The sequence below is a fragment of the Saccopteryx bilineata genome, chromosome 4 (assembly GCF_036850765.1).
Source record: "Saccopteryx bilineata isolate mSacBil1 chromosome 4, mSacBil1_pri_phased_curated, whole genome shotgun sequence".
In the NCBI taxonomy this organism is placed as follows: Eukaryota; Metazoa; Chordata; class Mammalia; order Chiroptera; family Emballonuridae; genus Saccopteryx; species Saccopteryx bilineata.
The window spans coordinates 157,351,032-157,374,058 of record NC_089493.1 but is presented as its reverse complement, the minus strand read 5'-3'; the positions used below and the strand labels follow the sequence as shown (position 1 = coordinate 157,374,058).

Here is a 23,027-nt window from a genome sequence, read left to right as displayed (position 1 = left end):
AAAAAATGTCCTATGACATAAAATAACTCAGTTTCTATTCTTGTTGGTAAGAATACATAACAATAAAGACATGTGTACCATTCTTTGAACTGGCAGGGCTTCTATTGCTGTGTCATAGAGATATAAAGGAGTACCCTCTTCAAGTCCCAAAGCTTATGTTGTTAAGGTCTAAGGAGTGATAAACAATAGAGCTGGCTGAAGGTGTGCAATGCAGAGGTCAATAAAGTCCATCTCCTTTGTGGGTTGTACCATACAAATTGGCCTTTTTGTCTCTCTTGTGGGATCTGAGGGACTCTTACTGGGACTCATGGCTTATGACCACTATGTGGCAATTAGTCACCCATTACACTATCCTATCCTCATGAGTCACAAAGTCTGTCTCCAGATTATAGGGAGTTCCTGGGTATTTGGGTTAGTAGATGGTTTAATCCAGATGATGGTGGCAATGATCTTCCCTTACTGTGGCTCAAGAGAACTTAACCACTTCTTTTGTGAAATGCTATCCTTGTTGAAGCTGGCCTGTGCAGACACTTGCCTTTTTGAGAATGTGATATTTGCTTGCTGTGTGTTCTTGCTGCTCCTTCCTTTCTCTATCATCATGGCCTCCTATGTTCATGTCCTGAAGGCTGTGCTCCATGTGCTCTCTTCTCAGGCTGGTAAAAAGGCTCTGTACACCTGTTTCTCCCACATGACAGTTGTCTCCCTCTTCTATGGGGCAGCCATGTTCATCTACCTGAGGCCTAGGCACTACAGGGCACCCAGCCATGACAAGGTGGCCTCTATCTTCTATACAGTCCTTACCCCAATGCTCAACCCCCTTACTTATAGCTTAAGGAATCAGAATGTGATAGGGCAGAGGTCAAAAACCTATGGCTCGCAAGCCAGATATGGCTCTTGTGATGGCTGCATCTGGCTCACAGACAAATCTTTAATAAAAAATAATAATAACATTAAAAATATAAAACATTCTCATGTATTACAATCCATTCATTTCCTACCACTCATGTTTATGGTTGCAGGTGGCTGGAGCCAATCATAGCTGTCCTCCGGGACAACACCAAATTTTTATTGGATAATGCGTAATGTACACGGGTCATTGTATGGCTCTTACAAAATTACATTTTAAAATATGTGACGTTCATGGCTCTCTCAGCCAAAAAGATTCCTGACTCCTGTGATAGGGGCTCTGAGGAAAAGGTTGGACTGTTATAAGATTAACAGCCATCATTGAAGGGCCAGGACATCCTATGTCGGTATTGCCACCTATTGGTTACATAATGTTGGTAAGTCACTCACCATTTGTCAGTATGTTTTCTTTTAAATAAACGAGAATAATAACACAGGGATTTTCTAAGGGATCACTACATGTAATTATAAAGTCCCATGGAGAAACAATGCATTGCTATTGTCATTAATCATCATTTATAAAGTTCTTGAAGAAAATTCACTTTATTTTTTAACTTTCTTAGTTATTACACTGTTTTTTATTTTAATCATGAAAAAGAGGAGAGAGACAGGAAGGAAGAGAGATGAGAAGCATCAACTCATACTGGTGGCACTTTAGTTGGTCACTGATGGCTTTTCATATGTGCCTTGAAAGGGGAATGGGGTGGGCGGAACCAGCCTAGTGAGAGACCACTTGCTTAAGCCAGTGACCTTGGGTTTAAGCAAGTGGTCTTGGTCTTCAGACCAGTGTCCTTTGAGCAAAGCCAGCAATAGTGAATCATGTCCATGATCCTATGCTCAAGCCAGTGACCCCTCATTCAAGCTGGTGAGCCTGTGCTCAAGCCAGCAACCTCGGGGTTTTGAAACTGGGTCCTCTGCATTCCCAGGGCGATGCTCTAACCACTGTACCATCACCAGTCAGGTGGTTATTACATCTTTTCTTGAGCGCTTACTAATTGATAGGCACTGTCTCATTCCCTTTACATAGCTCTACATTAGTTGATAATTCAACATAATAAACACGGGTAACTTAAATAAAAACTTTCTAGATGGCAGAAATGATCTATATAATTTTGCTTAGTTTCAACCTTTTTCCTATATTCCACTGGAGGCTTAAAAGCTTCTTTTAAAAAATAAAATGGCAGTTTTACTATTTAGAAGTTATCTCCGTGATGGTACTGTCTTGTTTATTTGCATATTATCATGCCTTATAAATTACAGTTGCTCATGTTTTTTAAAATAGCCAAGCAATGGAAGCAACCAAAATATGTATGTAGTAGACCAGTGGATAAAAAAACTGTGCTACATTTACACAGTGGAATATTACTCATTCCTGAAAAAGAATGAAATCTTGCCATTTTTAACAGACCTAGAGAGTGTTATGCTCAGTGAAATAAGTCAGTAAGAGGAAGACAAATGCCATATAATTTCATTTCTATGTGGATCTAAAGAACAATAGAAGCTAACAAACAAAACAGAAACAGACTCATAGATACAGAGTAAGGAGGGATGGTTGCCAGAGAAAAATGGGATTGAGAGACTGAGTGAAAAAAAGGTGAAAGGAGCACATACTGATAGGTAGTTACAGAATAATCACAAGGATGTAAAGAATGGCATAAGAAATATGTCAATAATATTGTGATAACTATGTATGATGTCAGGTGGGTACTGGAAATATCAGAGAAAACCTTTTGTAAAGTATATGATTGTTTAATTACTATGTTATATACCTGAAACAAATACAAAATAATATTGAATGTGAAATGTGATTGAAAAAATAAATAGATAGCAGGTGCTAGGTATCAACCTTATTAACTAAATGCAAGAATAAAGCATTGAATGAGATAAAATACATAAAACATTTTTTATTAATTTTAATGGGGTGACTGATAAATCAGGGTACATATGTTCAGAGAAAACATCTCCAGGTTATTTTGACATTTGATTATGTTGCATACCCATCACCCAAAGTCCAATTGTGCCCCTGCCCTCCTCCCCTCCCCCACACCCCATAACCACCACCCTCTTGTCCATGTCTCTGAGTCTCATTTTTATGTCCCACCTATGTATGGAATCATATAGCTCTTAGTTTTTTTCTGATTTACTTATTTCACTCAGTATAATGTTATCAAGGTCCATCCATGTTGTTGTAAATGACCCACTGTCATCATTTCTTAGGCTGAGTAGTATTCCATCGTATATATGTGCCAAAGCTTTTTTTTTTTTTTTTTTTCTGAAGCTGGAAACAGGGAAAGACAGTCAGACTCCCGCATGCGCCCGACCGGGATCCACCCGGCACGCCCACCAGGGGCGACGCTCTGCCCACCAGGGGGCGATGCTCTGCCCATCCTGGGCGTCGCCATGTTGCGACCAGAGCCACTCTAGCGCCTGGGGCAGAGGCCACAGAACCATCCCCAGCGCCCGGGCCATCTTTGCTCCAATGGAGCCTTGGCTGCGGAAGGGGAAGAGAGAGACAGAGAGGGAAAGCGCGGCGGAGGGGTGGAGAAGCAAATGGGCGCTTCTCCTGTGTGCCCTGGCCGGGAATCGAACCGGGTCCTCCGCACGCTAGGCCGACGCTCTACCACTGAGCCAACCGGCCAGTGCCAAAGCTTTTTAATCCACTCGTCCACTGATGGACACTTGGGCTGTTTCTAGATCTTCGCTATTGTGAACAATGCTGTGATGAACATGGGGGTGCATTTCTCCTTTTGAAACAATGCTATGGTGTTCTTGGGGAATATTTGTAAAAGTGGGATAGCTGGGTCAAAAGGCAGTTTGATTTTTAATTTTTTGAGGAATCTCCATACTCTTTTCCATAGTGGCTGTACCAGTCTGCATTCCCACCAGCAGTGCAGGAGGGTTCCCTTTTCTCTACATCTTCGCCAGCACTTATTCTGTGTTATTTTGTTGATGAGCGCCATTCTGACTGGTGTGAGGTGATATCTCATTGTGATTTTAATTTGCATTTCTCTAATAATTAGTGATGTTGAGCATTTTTTCATATGCCTATTGGCCATCTGTATGTCCTCTTTGGAGAAGTGTCAATTCATTTCTTTTGCCCACTTTTTGATTGGATTGTTTGTCTTTCTGGTGTTGAGTTTTACAAGTTCTTTATAAATTTTGGTTATTAACCCCTTATCAGACATATTGTCGAATATGTTCTCCCATTGTGTAGTTTGTCATTTTATTCTGTTCTTATTGTCTGTAGTTGTGCAAAAGCTTTTTAGTTTGATATAGTCCCATTTGTTTATCCTGTCTTTTATTTCACTTGCTGTGAAGATAAATCAGCAAATATATTACTGCGAGAGATGTTGAAGAGCATACTGCCTATGTTTTCTTCTAAGATGCTTATGGTTTCACGGCTTACATTTAAGTCTTTTATCCATTTTGAGTTTATTTTTGTGAATGGTGTAAGTTGGTGGCTTAGTTTCATTATTTTGCAGGTAGCTGTTCAATTTTCCCAACACCATTTGTTAAAGAGACTGTCTTTACTCCATTGTATGCTCTTACCTCCTTTGTCAAATATCAGTTGTCCATAAAGGTGTGGGTTTATTTCTGGGTTCTCTGTTCTGTTCCATTGATCTATATGCCTGTACTCAAAACAGCCTGGTACTGACATAAAACATTTTAAAAGCACTGTGTTCACATGCCAAATTGCTGTAACAGCTGTGATAACTTTAGTACTTCAAGTTCTACATAGGTATCTGTTTGAAGGATGAAGATTAGAACAGAAACAAAGACAGAATTTGAGCCATTATTTTAAAGCATATATCAGTCAAGATCCAGTGAGGAAAAGACTCACATCAAATATTTTAACAGGCCCTGGCCAGCTGGCTCCGTGGCCAGGAGCATCAGCCTGGTGTATGGATGTCCTGGATTCTATCCCCAGTCAGGGCGCACATGAGAATGAATGATCTGCTTCTCTCCCCCTCCCTCTCCCCTCCCCATTTTCTCACTCTTTTCTTCTTGCAGCCAGTGGCTCAATTGTTTCAAGGGTCAGCTCCAGGTGCTGAGAATAGCTCGGTTGATTCAAAAACATCCTCCCCAGACAGGGGTTGCCGGGTGGATGCCAGTCGGGGGGTGAGAGGGAGTAAGAGTATCTTCCCTCCTCTATAAAGAGATGCTAACCATATGTTTGAAAACTGAAATGGCACAACAATCACTAAGGATTGCAAAGTAAAATGCCTACAGAACAAAGTTACTATTTGTAGACCTGGGGATGTAAAGGGAGAGGTTGGGGTGATTAAAACCTGAAATCTTGACACAATCATCTGAAGAGACACTGACCAGCTGGCATTCATACCTCAGAGGGAACTTTATGAAGTGTCCCTCAGACCTCTGAGAAGGCTTCCCTGTTCTGTTTTATGGTGGTTCTTCCAGAGCCCAGAGAGGAAGAAGAGGGATGTGCATAGCTGGGGCTCAGACTTCTGACAAGTGGGTGTTGTGTTGTTGGTTCTAGTTTCTCGGGAGTTCAGAGGACACTCTCTGTTTCCAGACTGCCAAGGAATAAATGTTGGTCAGCCAGTGCTTGTTCTACTGAAGGGCAGGATGAGTCTGGTTATGGGAATGTGAAATAAAATCTGCAAAGTGGAACCAACTGCCAGGATGAAAAGTCATTTCTGGGATGATTTGAGAAAACAAAAGAAAACAAAACAGGACATGAAGAAGGATCTTGCTTTCTTTGCCTTCTTCCTAGCTTACAGTCCCTTCCAGTGCCCTTATTGGTAGATCCTAACGTGAACCTTGAGGACAGAGGGCCCCAGCATCACAAGTTGAAGTGTAGATGTTGTGGGTTTGGAGCTGAGGCAACGGTTTAACATCTGGCACAGTCCACCCTTTTGTTTACTCAGCATCCAGATTATTTCATCTGTATTTGAACTTCTGTGAAAGAACAACAGCAAGATGACAACATGTAACTATTCTTCATACACATGGTATCCTTCATTAGTCATGGTATTCTTCACTAGTCATGGTATTCATCTCTGGGCAATGTCAGTTATACCTCTGAAGATTAGCCATTGTGCCATAGCTGGTTGGCTCAGTGGTAGAGCGTCAGCCCGGCATATAGATATCCCGGGTTCAATTCCCAGCCAGGGCACACAGGAGAAGCACCCACCTGCTTCTCCACCCTTCCCCCTCTCTTTTTTTTTTCTCTCTCTCTCTCTTCCCCACCCTCAGCTCCATTAGAGCAAAAAAAAAAAATTGGCCCAGGTTCTGAGGATGGCACCATGGCCTCCACCTCAGGTGCTAGAATGGCTCTGGTTGCAACAGAGCAATGCCCCAGATGAGCAGAGCATCACCCCCTGGTGGGCATGCTGGGTGGATCCTGGTTGGGCACATTTAGGAGTCTGTCTCTCTGCTTCCCTGCTTCTCACTTCAGAAGAAGAAAAAAGATTAGCCATTGCTTGCACTCAGTGTGTAAGAAATAATAGGAATAATGAGAGAGAACAAATTAGCTTATATACATGTACACTCACACTCACAATACTCCCATTGATCATGATACCATACTTGTTATTTATAACTGTCTTCTTCCACTTTCTACTACCTATTTTCTTTGCTCTTAGCTATAACCTTATTTGTTTAGGATGATTTACCTGGTGGTATAATCTACATCTTCATTACATAAGGGCCTGAATCTTCAATGGAATTGCCTTTGGTTGATTGCTATATATTTCCATTATCTTTTACTCTTGAACATGAAAGTCCTCAGAGAATCCCTTGTCTCAGGAAATAGCCTTTCTGCTTAGAGTAACTTAATTTCCTCTTGGTTGTCAATATCAATCACCCCACTTGACTCCAACAGAACTGCTGTCTTAAGGAGTCCACAATGACCAGGTGAACATTGTCATAAGGTTATGGAAAAAATAGTACCCTACATTTTGGCTCATATTCCATTCTGTGAGTCAGAATCCTATCTGTTTAGGGTCTTGTTTCTGAACTGATACTATAAATGAGTTGCTATCATAATACAGACCAGCTGTTTTTTGGGTGATGGGATGTATTTAAGACCTGTCAGTTCCATGGACACACGTCCATTGTTACTTTTGTTTTGAAACAAGTTCCTTGATCAGATGCAATATTATACAGAATACTTTGAGAATATCCTAGGCATTCTGTAAGTATGTAGATGAGGTGCTTTTTGAAGCATTAAAGGCAATGAAAGGCAATTCATATTTAGAATAAATGTTTATTCCAGTGAAGCCAAATTGCTATCTTGTTTGTGACAAAAGGGATCAAATATAAATAACCTGATACTAGGTGATAGCTGATTCATCAAAGGAAAGACACCATGTTGTAACTGAATATTAATTTCCACTGAAAGTACAGTATAGTATATGTACTAAATATTATGTATGTCAAATATGTGTGGTACCAGATGGGTACTAGACTTATTGAGTTGATCCATTTGTAAATTATATAAATGTCTAATCACTATATTGTACACCTGAATATAATATAATACTGTATATCAATGGTAATAGAAATTATTTTTTAAATTTTTTACTCGGTTTCTGCTGATGGGAGTTTAGGCACTAAGTGGTAGTAGTAGCACAGCAATATAGTGAGGATAACTCTATGTTGATAAGCCTGTGCATAACCTCTGTTCCTACCACCATTGCTCCTTTGTCCCTCGTCCATTAAAAAAGTACTAGAGTTGTCATCAGAACATGATACAGCTAGTGCTCGACTTATGACCACGGTTGGTTACAACAGACTAGTCATAACATGATTTGGTCATAAGTTGAGTAGGCTATATGTACAGTACTGTGAAATGATGTTATAAAAATCTTTAAGTTATATCTTATCATAATTTTCTTTCATTATTGTTACATATTATAATTTTCTTTGTTCATTTTATGCTGTTTGTATCATCTCTACACCATTTTGTTTCTTATTTTTACATTTATCAGGTTTAAGTAAAGCACTGCATTACCAGTACAACTGGTTTAATATTTGCAAAGACAATTTCCTCTTGGTAGATATCTTGGGAGGGGGTTGATGAAAAATATCCAAGACACAAAACACAAATTGCTGAACCGAGTCTGGGATAACAGTTGAAATGATGCAGGCGGAGATGGTAGTGCTGCTGGAAGCTGGTCCACACTGTCGTACGCCCAGCTGGGCAACGCTTGTGCTGCCAGACGCAGAGCAGTCGTGGCTAGCAATTGTGGTTGTGAAGTCTAATGGTCGTAAGTTGCATAGGTCGTAAGTTGATCAATATTTGTATATCGCATGTTAAGAAGATCACAATAGACCTGGCCTGTGGTGACACAGTGGATAAAAGCATTGACCTGGAACACTGAGGTCACCGGTTAGAAACCCCTGGCTTGGATGGTCAAGGCGCATATGGGAGTTAATGCTTCCTGATCCTCCCTCCCTTCTCTCTCTCTTTCCCTCTCTCTCTCTCTCTCTCTGCCCTCTCTAAAATGAATAAATAAATTTAAAAAAATTTTAGAAAGATCATGATCTCTTTATACTACACTGTAGAGCAGAAGAATTGATGCAATTATGTATCACAATTGTTAAGATGACTGCTGGACCTGGAAGGTAAGCAACCTGCTTTGAGGGCTCCTTGCAAGTTGTTACAGAGAAAAAGAATGTTCCAGGTCAATAGGCTGCCTACCAGCTGTCAAAAGGCTATGTTTATTTATTGCAATAAAGATGACCACAATTGTAACTGCCACTGTTAGAGTCACCATCTGTTTATAATAATCTACAGTAAATTTTAAAGATCTTTTCATCTCCTTTAATGGAAAAAAAAATGATGTGCATATTTCAAGTTTATGGTGATACCAATACCTATAATTCCCCCAGCAATACATTATGGAGTTTGGTTTACTGTTCTGGTAAAGAATAGAAGTTCCTGAACTTTCACTTGCTCTTTCTACCATAATGGAACTCACTCTACAATTCAGAGAGACAATCTGTTTCTTCCAGTTTCTGAGTATGTTAATTCCAAGAACACATTGAAAATCTGGGAAATAAACACACGGTCAGTTTGACCACTGTAATTTGAATTGAAATCATTTATCACCTCATCATCATGAATTTTCACTTTGGTTGGCCACAGTGGTGTTTGGTCACAAAGAATTAATGACAATTTAAGGTCATTTGCATTCAAATACCTTAATTATAGAGACTCAAAACAAAAACTTCTACATCAATAAGACTGTACTGTTTATTTCATGAAATTCTTCCCAGGAGGATAAGGCTGTAAATCAGAACCTAACTTTCTTGTTAGCTTTATCTGAGCAATGGACTTCTCAGTTAGCCCTCTTTTCAGAACAAGAGATGACATAATTGGTCAAACTCAACTGCTTACCAAACAATTATTCTCTCATTAAGATTCCTCCACAACTCATACTCATTCTGTCCACCAATCTCATTGTACCATAAATTTTGACCAACTTCAGTCAGATCTTTGCACTGCAGAAGCTGCTTCAAATCACTCAAATATACAAAGTTAAATTCTATAATTTATGTTTGACCTTCCCTTCCTGAAACACTCAGTTCTGTCAAGATAGTGTTTACCTTTACTACTTAAGTAATAAACTCGGCCTTGTTTGACCAGCAGGTTATTCTAGTGTCTATTTCTGGGAAAGTCAACAGACAACAGTTGTTTATTTGTTGGCTTGTTTGTTTGTTTTGAAAAACCTTTGGTCTCAGCTCACACTGTCCCTGTAAGACAGAATCTTGAACTGAAGTTGTTTTTAGTGAGGCTTACAGAGAGGGTCACCTCAGTGGTTCTTTCCCCAGCTTCAAATCTTTTTTTGCTTCTGCATGTTTCAGGCCTTGAGTAATCTACTCTGTCTCTGTGGGATCAGAAATGTCACATGTCAGTCCCTTCCCTGTAGCCATGAAAACTCTCTGTTATTACACACTTCCTTCGAGTTGATTCAGTAGGACTTCTCACAGTCCAGCCTGTTTCTTAGGTTGGTTCTGCCCTTGTCTTCTCTATGTGGGCCTGATGGAAGCACAGCATTTTTTCTCTCTCATTCTTCATCAGACAACAGCTTTAATTCCTGAATGTTTGGAGTGTTTTCCTCCATGCACAGTCATTCTATTTACTGGTGACAGATACTTCTTGCTGAAGGGTTAGAAGGAGATTAACAGTACATATTTCTGGTGATGTTTTAAGTTTGTTTTTTGTTTTTTCTAAGAGGACCCAATTTCATTAGGACATTGCAGGTTTGTGAACTGGCTTATGTCTGGAAACTACGTAAGAGGCCATGACTCACCATTGTAATAACATATCAAGTTTCTAGTACCAGACCTTGACTTTTTCCAAATATGTAGATAAAGACATTCCATTTCATTTTAAGAAACACTGTGATTAATTAGCCACCAAAAGAAGTTCTCAGGACCTAAGCATTTTACCTACCAGTCATCCTTGCAATTCAGTTAGCCAGTATATCCCCCATGTACATGATGACAATTGCATCCACCTTGTCTCTGGTAGTTCATTATTGTCACCAGGCCCCTGTTACTCTAATAACCCATAACCCTCATTAAAATTAGGGAGGCCTCTCCTTTTAGCAGCATCTTGCATCATCACACTGGGCCTGCAGAAAACAGCCACCAAAGAGCTTTTGTAAGAAAACTAGAAGAAAAAAAGAAAAAGAAAACTAGAAAAAATGACATCAGAGTAATGGTGGAGTGAAAGATACTCCTGATCTCTCCCCTTGAAATTTCAACAAATTGAACAACAAAATGTAGTGAAGAATGGCCAGCTGGGCTCACAGGTGTGCCTGAAAGATCCATGCACCAAATGAACTAAAGCTGGGACAGGCTGAAAAGAGGGGCGGAAAATAAAACACATTTGCGGTCTCCTCTGTGGACGAGACAAACCCAGACTGATTATTTTTTTCTCTGCCAGACTACAGGGAGAAGGGAGGCACAGGTTATTTGGATTTTGTCTCAGGGTATGGAGTGGGAAAGTCAGAGTGACTGGGTCTCCTTCTACTGGGAGGAGAGGTGAGACAGAGGGGCAGAGGGAGAGATAAATCAAAGACAGAGGGTCAGAGCGCAGGGTCATGGCCAGTGTTCCTGCAGCCTGCCTGCAGCCCACACTTGGCAGAGACAAAGAAAGTTAAAGTGTAGTCCCTCAGCATCCCAGATCCCCCCTCACTCACCTTGCAGTATGGAGAGTGGCAGAGACAAACCCCACAGCTAGCTCTCCAGAGCCAGTCTCTCCCCTGAAGAACAGAGGTACTCCGTGTCTGGTCGCTAGGCCTGTGGTGACATGGGGAGGAGTGCCCAGAAGCCTGAGATCACCATTGCTAGAGCTTTAAATCCATAAAGCCAAAGCTATAAAGCCTCACAACATGTCCCATGTTACATTGGGACTGCAACATCTCAGCGGGGACAGCCCTGGAACTTCACAGCACTAAATCATGTAATACAGTGACACCTACTGGAAGAAGCCTCTCAAAATAGAAATTTATTTTTCCTTTTTTTCCCTTCATTTTTTTTTCCTTTCTTCTTCTCTTTTCCAGTTATTCTTTTTCTCTCTCTTTTAAATTTTATTTTTTTTAATTTTTATATATTTTATTCTTACTTTTTTCTGGGTGTTTTGTTTTTGATGTTTTTCTTATTGGTTTTGATCTTTTATCTCTGGTTTTTCTTCTTTACTTGGCATAATGTTTTAAACAATATGTTTTATTGATTTTTCTAATTTTTCATTTTTTTTAGTTGTTTCTTGGTTAGGGTTCTTAACAATACCACTCTCAAATGCTATCAAAAAGAAGAAATCGAACTCCATTGCTACACAAGACAAAGATGTAATTCAGAAAGAAAATTTAAAATCTCCAGAAAAAAATCTCAAGGTTGTTCAATGGAAACCTTGGAGTTAAATGATAAGGAATTCAAAATTGAAGTTCTGAAAATACTCAATAAGATGCAAGAAGACACCAATAGGCAAATTAATGAGCTCAGAAAACAAAACAAACACCTCAGCAAGAAAAAAGCCATTTAGAGAAAATAATTAGTGAGATTGAAGACAGCAACTAGAGACATTACATAAAGAAGAGGAGAGAGACTCATGATTTTAAAAAACAGAGAGTGATTTTTTTTTAAAGAGGAAAAGTTAGGAGTGGCAAGATGGCAGTGAAGTAGGCAGATGTACAAACTTCCACCACCCACAACCAAAGTGCCCCACAACCAAAGTAATCCACCCAAAGTGGATTCAACTTAATTTTAAAACCATCATCTGAAAAAAACAACTTTGGACTAAACTAAGAGGACTCTTTAACCAAGGATCACTGAAGAAGCCATACTGAGACTGGTAGGAAAAGTGGAAATGTGGAGAGGGTTACCCAACTTCTGGAAGCGAACAGCAGCCCGGAGGGACTTGCATGGTGGGAATTGAGTTTAGCAGAGAGGGGAGGGTCCTGGACCCCAGGAACAAAGCCCCAGCCTACAGCCCCAGGGCCTAGAAGAGGTGTACGGACAGTATTTAACTACAAAACAAGCCAGGATACTGTTTGTGAGAAAGAGACAGATTTCTCAGACCCAGGATTCTTCTTAAAGGGACTGCGCAAAAACTTCTTTCACAACCACTCACCCAGGACTCTGGGGGATGGGGACAGATGAGAGGACTGGAGTAGCAGAAAGAGAGTGTAATCTAGGAGGCACAAGGAGAAACACTTTGAAGGACAGCTACCCTAACTCCTGGGCTGAGTCACCCCCCAAATCTAAAGTGAATATTTCCCCTGGAACAAGCAATACCAACAGAGGGAAGCAGGACTCCAGCCAAATAAGCTTTCCCACAGCACTCAGAGCGGAGTCGGTTAGAAGGAAGGAGCCATCAGAGATACAGTATTGAGGGCTAAAGTCTGAGCTGCATCACCCCCACCCACACTGCTGAGGGCTCTCTGGAGGGTGGGTAGTGGCAGGATGCAGAAGTGCGGTTCCATCAGTGGGAGTAGAAGCCAGGCCGGCCACGACTGAAGCCCGGCATGAGCTCAGTCCCAACCGGCAGGGGCAGAAGGGGTGCAAAAAGCGGTCCGACCCAGCTGCAGGCTGGGTGAGCAAAAGTAGTCTCGCCTGCATCTTGACCACTGGGGAAAGGCAAAAGCCAGGGAACAGCAGACACCTGTGGCAAAGCGCGGGTGCACAGCCCCACCCCCGGGGCCAGGGCTTGCAACCAGGTATGTGGGCGCAGCTCTGCTGGCAGGGGTGGGGCAAAAGCCAAGGAACAGGCAGAGACTCGTGGCTGAGCATAGGCGTGCAGCCCTGCCCATGGTGTGTTGGCTTGTGGCCCAGGCACAGCACACAGCCCCACCAATGGGGGTGGGGCAAAGGCCGAGGCTAGGCGAGGCTTGTAGACCAGGGCATATGAACACAGCCCTGCCCATGGAGGAGAGGCAGAAACTACAGCAACTGCTGCAGCAGGCCGGCGTCTGCAACGCCAATATCTGAAAGCCTGTGGCACTGGAAGAACAGGTTATGTGCCTGCAGACAGACCACAATAAGGGAACACAGAGGCAACACCGATTGGAGTCTAGTGACCACAACATTCTTATACACAGACAAAATGAGAAGGCAGAAAAATGCAACTCAAATGAATAAAGAGAAATTTCCAGGAAAGGACTTGAATGAGTCAGATGTAACCAAATTACTGGATGCAGAGTTTAAAATGATTGTTAGAATTCTCAAAGATATTAGAACAAAAATAGATGGACATAACAAACACCTATATAGAGAGATAGCAAGTATAAAAAAGGACATTGAAATAATAAAAAAGAATCAGTCAGAAATGACAAATACAATATCAGAAATGAAGACCACAATGGAAAAAATTAAAAGCAGGATGGATGAAGCTGAGGATTGAATCAGCAAGTTAGAGGACAAAATAAACAAAGGCATGGAAGCAGAGCAGCAAAAAGAAAAGAGACTCAAAAAGTCTGAGGAAACTCTGAGACAGCTCTGTGACAACATGAAGGGAAATAACATCAGCATCATAGGGGTTCCTGAAGAAGAAGAGAAATAACAAGGGATAAAGACCTTGTTCAATCAAATCATAGCTGAAAACTTCCATAAACTGATGCAGGAAAAGTCACAAAGTTCAAGAAGCACAGAGAATTCCATTAAAGAGAAACCCAAAAAAACCAACACCAAGACACATCATAATTAAAATATGAAAGCTAAAAGATAAAAAGAAAATATTAAAAGCTGCTAGAGAAAAAAAGGCTATCATCAACAAAGGAGCCCCTATAAGGATAACATCTGATTTCTCAACAGAAACACTTGAGGCCAGAAGGGAATGGCAAGAAATATTCAAAGTAATGCAGAACAAGAGCCTACAACCAAGACTACTTTATCCAGCAAGGCTATCATTTAAAATGAAGGAGAAATAAAAAGCTTCCCAGAACAAAAAAAAAAAAAAAAAATTTGAGGAATTTATTAAAACCAAACCAACACTGCAGGAAATGTTAAGGGGCTTGTTGTAAACACATCAAAGGGAAAAAAGAATATAGTAATAGAGGAATATAGCTTTAAAGAATAAAATGGCAATAAACAACTATATATCAATAATAACCTTAAATGTAAATGAATTAAATGATCCAATCAAAAGACATACGGTAGCTATGTGGATAAGAAAACAGGACCCATACATATGCTGTCTACAAGAGACATACCTCAAACCAAAAGATACACATAGACTAAAGGTAAAAGGATGGAAAAAAATATTTCAGGCAAATGGAAATGAAAAAAAAAGCTGGGGTAGCAATACTTATATCAGACAAAATGGACTTTAAAACAAAGGCTATAGTAAGAGATAAAAAGGTCACTACATAATGATAAAGGGAGCAATACAACAGCAAGATATAACCATCATAAATATCTGTGCACCTAATATAGGAGCACCTAAATATATAAAGCAAACTTTGATGAATATAAAGGGCGAGATCAGCAGCAATACTATAATAGTAGGGGATTTTAATACCCCACTAACATCACTAGATAGATCCTCAAGAAAGAAAATTAACAATGAACAGCAGAATTAAAGGACACACTAGATCAACTGGATTTAATAGATATCTTCAGAACCTTTCACCCTAAAGCAGCAGAATATACATTCTTTTCAAGTGCTCATGGTACATTCTCTAGGATAGACTACATGTTAGGGCACAAAGCGGTCTCAACAAATTTAAGAAGATTAAAATAATATCAAGCATTTTCTCTGATCACAATGGCATGAAACTAGAAATCAACCACAACAGAAAAATACTCAAACACTTGGAAACTAAGTAGCAGGTTGTTAAATAATGAATGGGTTAACAATGAGATCAAAGAAGAAATAAAAAAATTCCTATAAATGAATAATAATGAGCATACAACAATTCAAAATATATGGAACACAGCAAAAGCAGTCCTGAGAGGGAAGTTCATAGAATTACAGGCATACCTTAAGAAGCTAGGAAAAGCTCAAATAAACAACTTGACCCTGCATCTAAAAGAACTAAAAAAGAAAAGCAAGTAAAGCCCAGAGGTAGTAGAAGGAAGGAAATAATAAAGATCAGAGCAGAAATAAATGACATAGAGGCTAAAGAAACAATACAGAGGATCAATGAAACCAAGAGCTGGTTCTTTGAAAAGGTAAATAAGATCGATGAACCTTTAATCAGACTCATCAAGAAAAAAAAAAGAGAGGACTCAAATAAAGTTTGAAATGAGAATAGAGAAATAACAACTGACACAAAAGAAATACAAAGGATTGTAAGAAAATACTATGAAGAACTCTATGCCAAAAAATTAGACAACCTAGATGAAATGGACAAATTCCTTGAAACATATAATCTTTTAAAAATCAATCAGGAAGAATCAGAAAACCTAAACAGACCAATTACAACAAATGAGATTGAAACAGTTACCAAAAAACTCCCAACAAACAAAAGCCCTGTGCCAGATGGCTTCACAAGTGAATTTTAACAAATATTCAAAGAACTAACTCCTATCCTTCTCAACCTATTTCAAAAAATTCAAGAGGAAGAAAGACTTCCAAGCACTTTTTATGAGGCAAGCATAATTCTGATTCCAAAACTAGGCAAAGACAACACAAAGAAAGGAAATTATAGGCCAATACCCCTGATGAATTTAGATGCTAAAATAATCAGCAAAATATTAGCAAACTGGATCCAGCATTATGTGAAAAAAGTCACACACCATGATCAAGTGGGATTTATTCTGGGGAGGCCAGGCTGGTACAATATTTGCAAACCAATCAATGTGATTCATCACATAAACATAAGGAAGGAGAAAAACCACATGATAATTTCAATAGATGCAGAAAAAACATTTGATAAAATCCAGCACCCATTCATGATCAAAACTCTCAGCAAAGTGGGAATACAGGGAACATACCTCAACATGATAAAGGCCAACTATGACAGGTCCAGAGCCAATATCATAGTCAATGGGCAAAAATTAAAAGCAATCCCCTTAAGATCAGGAACAAGGCAGGGGTATCCCCTTTCACCACTCTTATTCAACATACTTCTGGAAGTCCTAGCCACAGCAATCAGACAAGAAGAAGAAATAAAAGGCATCCAAATTGTAAAAGAAGAAGTAAAACTATCATTATTTGCAGATGATATGATATTGTATTTAGAAAACCCTAAAGTCTCAGTCAAAAAAACTACTGGACCTGATAAATGAATTCAGCAAGGTGGCAAGATATAAAATTAATACTCAAAAATCAGAGGCATTTTTATACACCAACAATAAACTGTCAGAAAGAGAAATTAAGGAAACAATCCCCTTCACTATTGCAACAAAAATAATAATAATAAAGTACCTAGGAGTAAATATAACCAAAGAGGATAAAGACTTGTACTCGGAAAATTATAAAACATTGATAAAAGAAGTCAAGGAAGATACAAACAAGTGGAAGCATATACTGTGCTCATGGTTAGGAAGAATAATCATCATTAAAATGTCTATATTACCCAAAGCAATTTATAAATTCAATGCAATACCAATTAAAATACCAATGACATACTTCAAAGATATAGAACACATATTCTAAAAATTTATATTGAACAACAACAACAAAAAAAAACAAAAATAGCCTCAGCAATCTTGAAAAGAAAGAATAAAGTGGGAGGTATCACACTTCCTGATATCAAGTTATACTACAAGGCCATTGTACTCAAAATAGCTTGGTACTGGCAAAATAATACAGAATCAGTGCTGGCGAGGATGTGGAGAAAAGGGAACCCTCCTACACTGCTGCTGGGAATGCAGACTGGTGCAGCCACTATGGAAAACAGTATGGAGATTCCTCAAAAAATTAAAATGGAACTGCCTTTTGACCCAGCCATCCCACTTTTAGGAATATATCCCAAGGACACCATATCACTGATTCAAAAGAAGAAATGCACCCCCATGTTTATGGCAGCATCGTTCACAATAGCGAAGATCAGGAAACAGCCCAAATGCCCATCAGTAGACAACTGGTTTAAAAAGCAATGGTACATATATACAATGAAATACTATGTGGCCATGAAAAGAAAGGAAATCTTACCTTTTGTGACAACATGGATGAACCTGGAAACTATTATGTTAAGTGAAATAAGGCAGTCAGAGAAAGAAAAATATCACATGACCTCATTCATTTGAGAAATCCAATGAACAATGTGAACTGAGGGACGAAATTGAGACAGAGGAGAGATCAAAGGGACCAGAGGAAAAGAGGACAGAGGGAAAGGGGACGATAGAATGGGATAAACCTGAAGGGAAGAGGGGAGGCTGCTATGAGGAGGGGGCAAGGAAGATGTTGAGGGGAATGTGGGGTGGGGGGCATGCATTTGGGGTGACACTAGAATCTATGTAAACACAATAAATTAAAATCAATAATATAAATAAATAAAGAGGAAAAATCAGGCCTTTACCCCTTCGTTTCTGTGGAGAAAAGAAAGAGAATAATGCAAGAGCTTCCTGGCTTGCAAGGGCAACTGGGTCAGGTAAATCATAATTTAACAACAGAGCAAGGAATATAGAACTAATCTGAGAATCCCTTCACTTCTCTTTTCTTTCTTTTTTTTTAAGTAAATTTTTATTAATGTTAATGGGATGACATTAATAAATCAGGGTACATATATTCAAAGAAAACATGTCCAGGTTATCTTGTCATTAAATTATGTTGCATACCCCTCGCCCAGAGATAGATTGTCCTCCGTCACACTCTATCTAGTTTTCTCTGTGCCCCTCCCCCTCCCCCTAACTCTATCCCTCCCTCCCTCCTGCGTCCTCCCTCCCCCCACCCCTGGTAACCACCATACTCTTGTCCATGTCTCTTAGTCTCATTTTTATGTTCCACCAATGTATGGAATCATGTACTTCTTGTTTTTTTCTGATTTACTTATTTCACTCCTTATAATGTTATCAAGATCCCACCATTTTGCTGTAAATGATCTGATGTCATCATTTCTTATGGCTGAGTAGTATTCCATAGTGTATATGTGCCACATCTTCTTTATCCAGTCTTCTATTGAAGGGCTTTTTGGTTGTTTCCATGTCTTGGCCACTGTGAACAGTGCTGCAATGAACATGGGGCTACATGTGTCTTTACGTATCAATGTTTCTGAGTTTTGGGGGTATATACCCAGTAGAGGGAATCCTGGGTCATAAGTAGTTCTATTTGCAGTTTTTTGAGGAACCACCATACTTTCCTCCATAATGGTTGTACTACTTTACAGTTCCACCAACAGTGGATGAGAGTTCCCTTTTCTCCGCAGCCTCTCCAACATTTGCTATTACCCGTCTTGTTGATAATAGCTAATCTAACAGGGCTGAGGTGGTATCTCATTGTAGTTTTGATTTGCATTTCTCTAATAACTAATGAAGCTGAGCATCTTTTCATATATCTGTTGGCCATTTGTATTTCTTCCTGGGAGAAGTGTCTGTTCATGTCCTCTTCCCATTTTTTTATTGGATTGTTTGTTTGTTTGTTGTTGAGTTTTATGAGTTCTTTGTAAATTTTGGATATTAGGCCCTTATCTGAGCTGTTGTTTGAAAATATAATTTCCCATTTAGTTGACTGTCTGTTTATTTTGATATCAGTTTCTCTTGCTGAGCAAAAACTTTTTATTCTGATGTAGTCCCATTCATTTATCTTTGCCTTCACTTCTCTTGCCATTGGAGTCAGGTTCATAAAATGTTCTTTAAAACCCAGGTCCATGAGTTTAGTACCTATGTCTTCTTCTATGTACTTTATTGTTTCAGGTCTTATATTTAGGTCTTTGATCCATATTGAATTAATTTTAGTACACGGGGACAGGCTGTAGTCGAGTTTCATTCTTTTGTATGTGGTTTTCCAGTTTTCCCAACACCATTTGTAGAAGAGGCTTTCTTTTCTCCATTGTGTGTTGTTGGCCCCTTTATCAAAGATTATTTGACCATATATATGTGGTTTTATTTCTGGGCTTTCTATTCTGTTCCATTGGTCTGAATGTCTATTTTTCTGCCAATACCATGCTGTTTTGATTATCGTGGCCCTATAATATAGTTTAAAGTCAGGTATTGTAATGCCCCCAGCTTCATTTTTTCTTTAGGATTGCTTTGGCTATTCAGGGTTTTTTATAATTCCATATAAAACTGATGATTTTTTTGTTCCATTTCTTTAAAAAATGTCATAGGAATTTTGATGGGAATTGCATTAAATTTATATATTGCTTTGGGTAATATAGCCATTTTAATTATATTTATTCTTCCTATCCAAGAACAAGGAATATTTTTCCATTTCATTGTGTCTTTTTCTATTTCTCTTAACAATGCCTTGTAGTTTTCCTTATATAGGTCCTTTACATTCTTTGTTCTGTTTATTCCTAGGTATTTTATTTTTTTGGTTGCAATCGTGAAGGGGATTATTTTTTTGAGTTCATTCTCAAATGTTTCATTGTTGGCATATAGAAAGGCTATGGACTTTTGTATGTTAATTTTGTATCCTGTGACCTTACTGTATTGGTTTATTGTTTCTAATAATCTTTTTGTGGAGTCCTTCGGGTTTTCGATGTATAGGATCATATCATCAGCAAAAAGTGATAGCTTTACTTCTTCTTTTCCAATATGGATGCCTTTTATTTCTTTGTCTTGTCTGATTGCTCTGGCCAGAACTTCTAGCACCACGTTAAATAAGAGTGGAGAGAGTGGACAACCCTGTCTTGTTCCTGATTTAAGGTAGAAAGTCCTCAGTTTTATGCCGTTTAATAGGATGTTGGCTGATGGTTTATCATATATGGCCTTTATCATGTTGAGATATTTTCCTTCTATACCCATTTTGTTGAGAGTCTTAAACATAAAATTATGTTGTATTTTATCAAAAGCCTTTTCTGCATCTATTGATAAGATCATGTGGTTTTTGTTTTTTGTCTTGTTGATATGGTGTATTACGTTAACCGTTTTATGTATGTTGAACCATCCTTGAGATTCTGGGATGAATCCCACTTGATCATGATGTATTATTTTTTTAATATGTTGTTGTATTCGATTTGCCAGTATTTTGTTTAGTATTTTAGCATCTGTATTCATTAGAGATATTGGTCTGTAGTTTTCTTTCTTTGTGCCATCCTTGCCAGGTTTTGGTATGAGGGTTATGCTGGCCTCATAAAATGTGTTTGGAAATATTGCTTCTTCTTCAATTTTTTGGAAGACTTTGAGTAGAATAGGAACCAAGTCTTCTTTGAATGTTTGATAGAATTCACTAGTATAACCGTCTGGGCCTGGACTTTTATTTTTGGGGAGGTTTTTAATAGTTTTTTCTATTTCCTCCCTGCTGATTGGTCTGTTTAGGCTTTCTGCTTCTTCATGACTCAGTCTAGGAAGGTTGTATTGTTCTAGGAATTTATCCATTTCTTCTAGATTGTTGTATTTGATGGCATATAGTTTTTCATAGTATTCTACAATAATTCTTTGTATATCTACAGTGTCCGTGGTGATCTCTCCTCTTTCATTTTGGATTTTGTTTGAGTCCTGTGCCTTTTTCCTTGGTGAGTCTTGCCAAGGGTTTGCCAATTTTGTTGATCTTTTCAAAGAACCAGCTCCTTGTTTTATTGATTTTTTCTATAGTTTTTCTGTTCTCTAATTCATTTATTTCTGCTCTGATTTTTATTATCTCCTTTCTTCGGCTGGTTTTGGGTTGTCTTTGTTCTTCTTTTTCTAGTTCCTTAAGGTGTGAAGTTAAGTGGTTCACTTGGGCTCTCTCTTGTTTGTTCATATAGGCCTGAAGGGATATGAACTTTCCTCTTATTACTGCTTTTGCTGCATCCCAGAGATTCTGATATGTCGTATTGTCATTTTCATTAGGCTGTATAGATATTTTGATCTCTGTGCTTATTTCTTCTTTGACCCATTCATTTTTTAGAAGTATGTTGTTTAGTTTCCACAATTTTGTGGGGTTTTCCCCCTCTTTTTTACAGTTGAATTCTAGTTTCAAGGCTTTATGATCAGATAATATGCTTGGTACAATTTCAGTTTTTCAAAATTTGCTGATATTGTCTTTGTGGCCAAACATATGGTCAATTCTTGAGAATGTTCCATGTACACTAGAGAAAAATGTATACTCTGTCGTTTTGGGATGAAGTGTCCTGTAGATGTCTATCATATCCAGGTGTTCTAGTATTTCATTTAAGGCCACTATATCTTTATTAATTCTCTGTTTGGATGACCGATCTAGAGTCGTCAGCGGTGTATTGAGGTCTCCAAGTATGATTGTATTTCTGTCAGTTTTTGTTTTAAGGTCAATAAGTAGCTGTCTTATATATTTTGGTGCTCCTTGGTTTGGTGCATATATATTAAGGATTGTTATGTCTTCTTGATTCAGTGTTCCCTTAATTATTATGAAATGACCATTTTTGTCTCTGAGTACTTTTTCTGTCTTGTAGTCAGCATTATTAGATATGAGTATTGCTACACCTGCTTTTTTTTGGGTGTTGTTTGCTTGGAGTATTGTTTTCCAGCCTTTCACTTTGAATTTGTTTTTATCCTTGTTGCTTAGATGTGTTTCTTGTAGGCAGCATACAATTGGATTTTCTTTTTTAATCCATTCTGCTACTCTGTGTCTTTTTATTGGTAAGTTTAATCCATTTACATTTAGTGTAATTATTGACACTTATGGGTTCCCTATTGCCATTTTATAAATTGCTTTCTGTTAGTTTTGTATGTTGTTTGACTCTTCTCTTTTGTTTTTCTATCATTTGTTTTTGTTTGTTTGTGTTCCATACTTCTTTCCTCTGTTGCTACCTTTTTTAAGTCAAGTGTTTTTGTGGTGGTTTTTTCAAGGGTGGTTACCATTAAGTAATGAAAAAGGTACCTACCATATTCATTGTAGTACCCTATCTTATGAGTATTTCTGCGCTTCATCGTCCTTTGCTACTGTTAATCTTCATTCTTTCCCCCCTTTTTTTCTTTTGTTGTCACAGTTTAAGTTTGGTTTTATTGTTTTCTTGGTGGAGCTGTTACTTGTGGTTTTGTTTTCTTTTGTTCTTTGAATCCGGTTGGAAAACCCCCTTAAGTATTTCCTGGAGTGGGGGCTTTCTGATGATAAATTCCCTCATCTTTTCTGTATTTGTGAATGTTTTTATATCTCCTTCGTACTTGAAGAATAGCTTTGATGGGTATAGTATTCTTGGCTGAAAGTTCCTCTCTTTCAGGGCTTTAAATATTGGGGTCCACTCTCTTCTAGCTTGTAGAGTTTCTGCTGAGAAATCTGATGATAATCTAATAGGCCTTCCTTTATATGTTGTACTCTTCTTTTCCCTGGCTGCCTTGAGAATTTTTTCTTTGTCATTGGTTTGTGTCATCTTCAGTATGATGTGCCTTGGAGTGGGTTTGTTGGGGTTAAGAAAACTCGGTGTTCTGTTTGCTTCTTGAATTTGAGGCTTTAGTTCTTTCCACAGGCTTGGGAAGTTCTCATCTATTATTTGTTTGAGTATATTCTCCATTCCATTTTCTTTCTCTTCTCCCTCTGATATACCTATTATTCTTATGTTATTCTTTCTGATGGAGTCAGACAATTCCTGTAGGGCTTTCTCGTTTTTTTTATTATTTTTGAGTCTCTTTCTTTTTCTCTCTGTTGT

General features: G+C 38.7%; 1 protein-coding gene across 1 annotated transcript; it reads left to right on the top strand.

Annotated features, from left to right (window-relative positions):
• Positions 1 to 208: 208 nt before the first annotated feature.
• LOC136335576 (olfactory receptor 2V2-like) lies at positions 209 to 13,368 on the top strand. The gene is made up of 2 exons (XM_066276747.1): positions 209 to 844; positions 13,213 to 13,368. The coding sequence occupies exons 1-2, from the start codon at positions 209 to 211 to the stop codon at positions 13,366 to 13,368; spliced, it is 792 nt and encodes a 263-aa protein (XP_066132844.1).
• Positions 13,369 to 23,027: the final 9,659 nt, after the last annotated feature.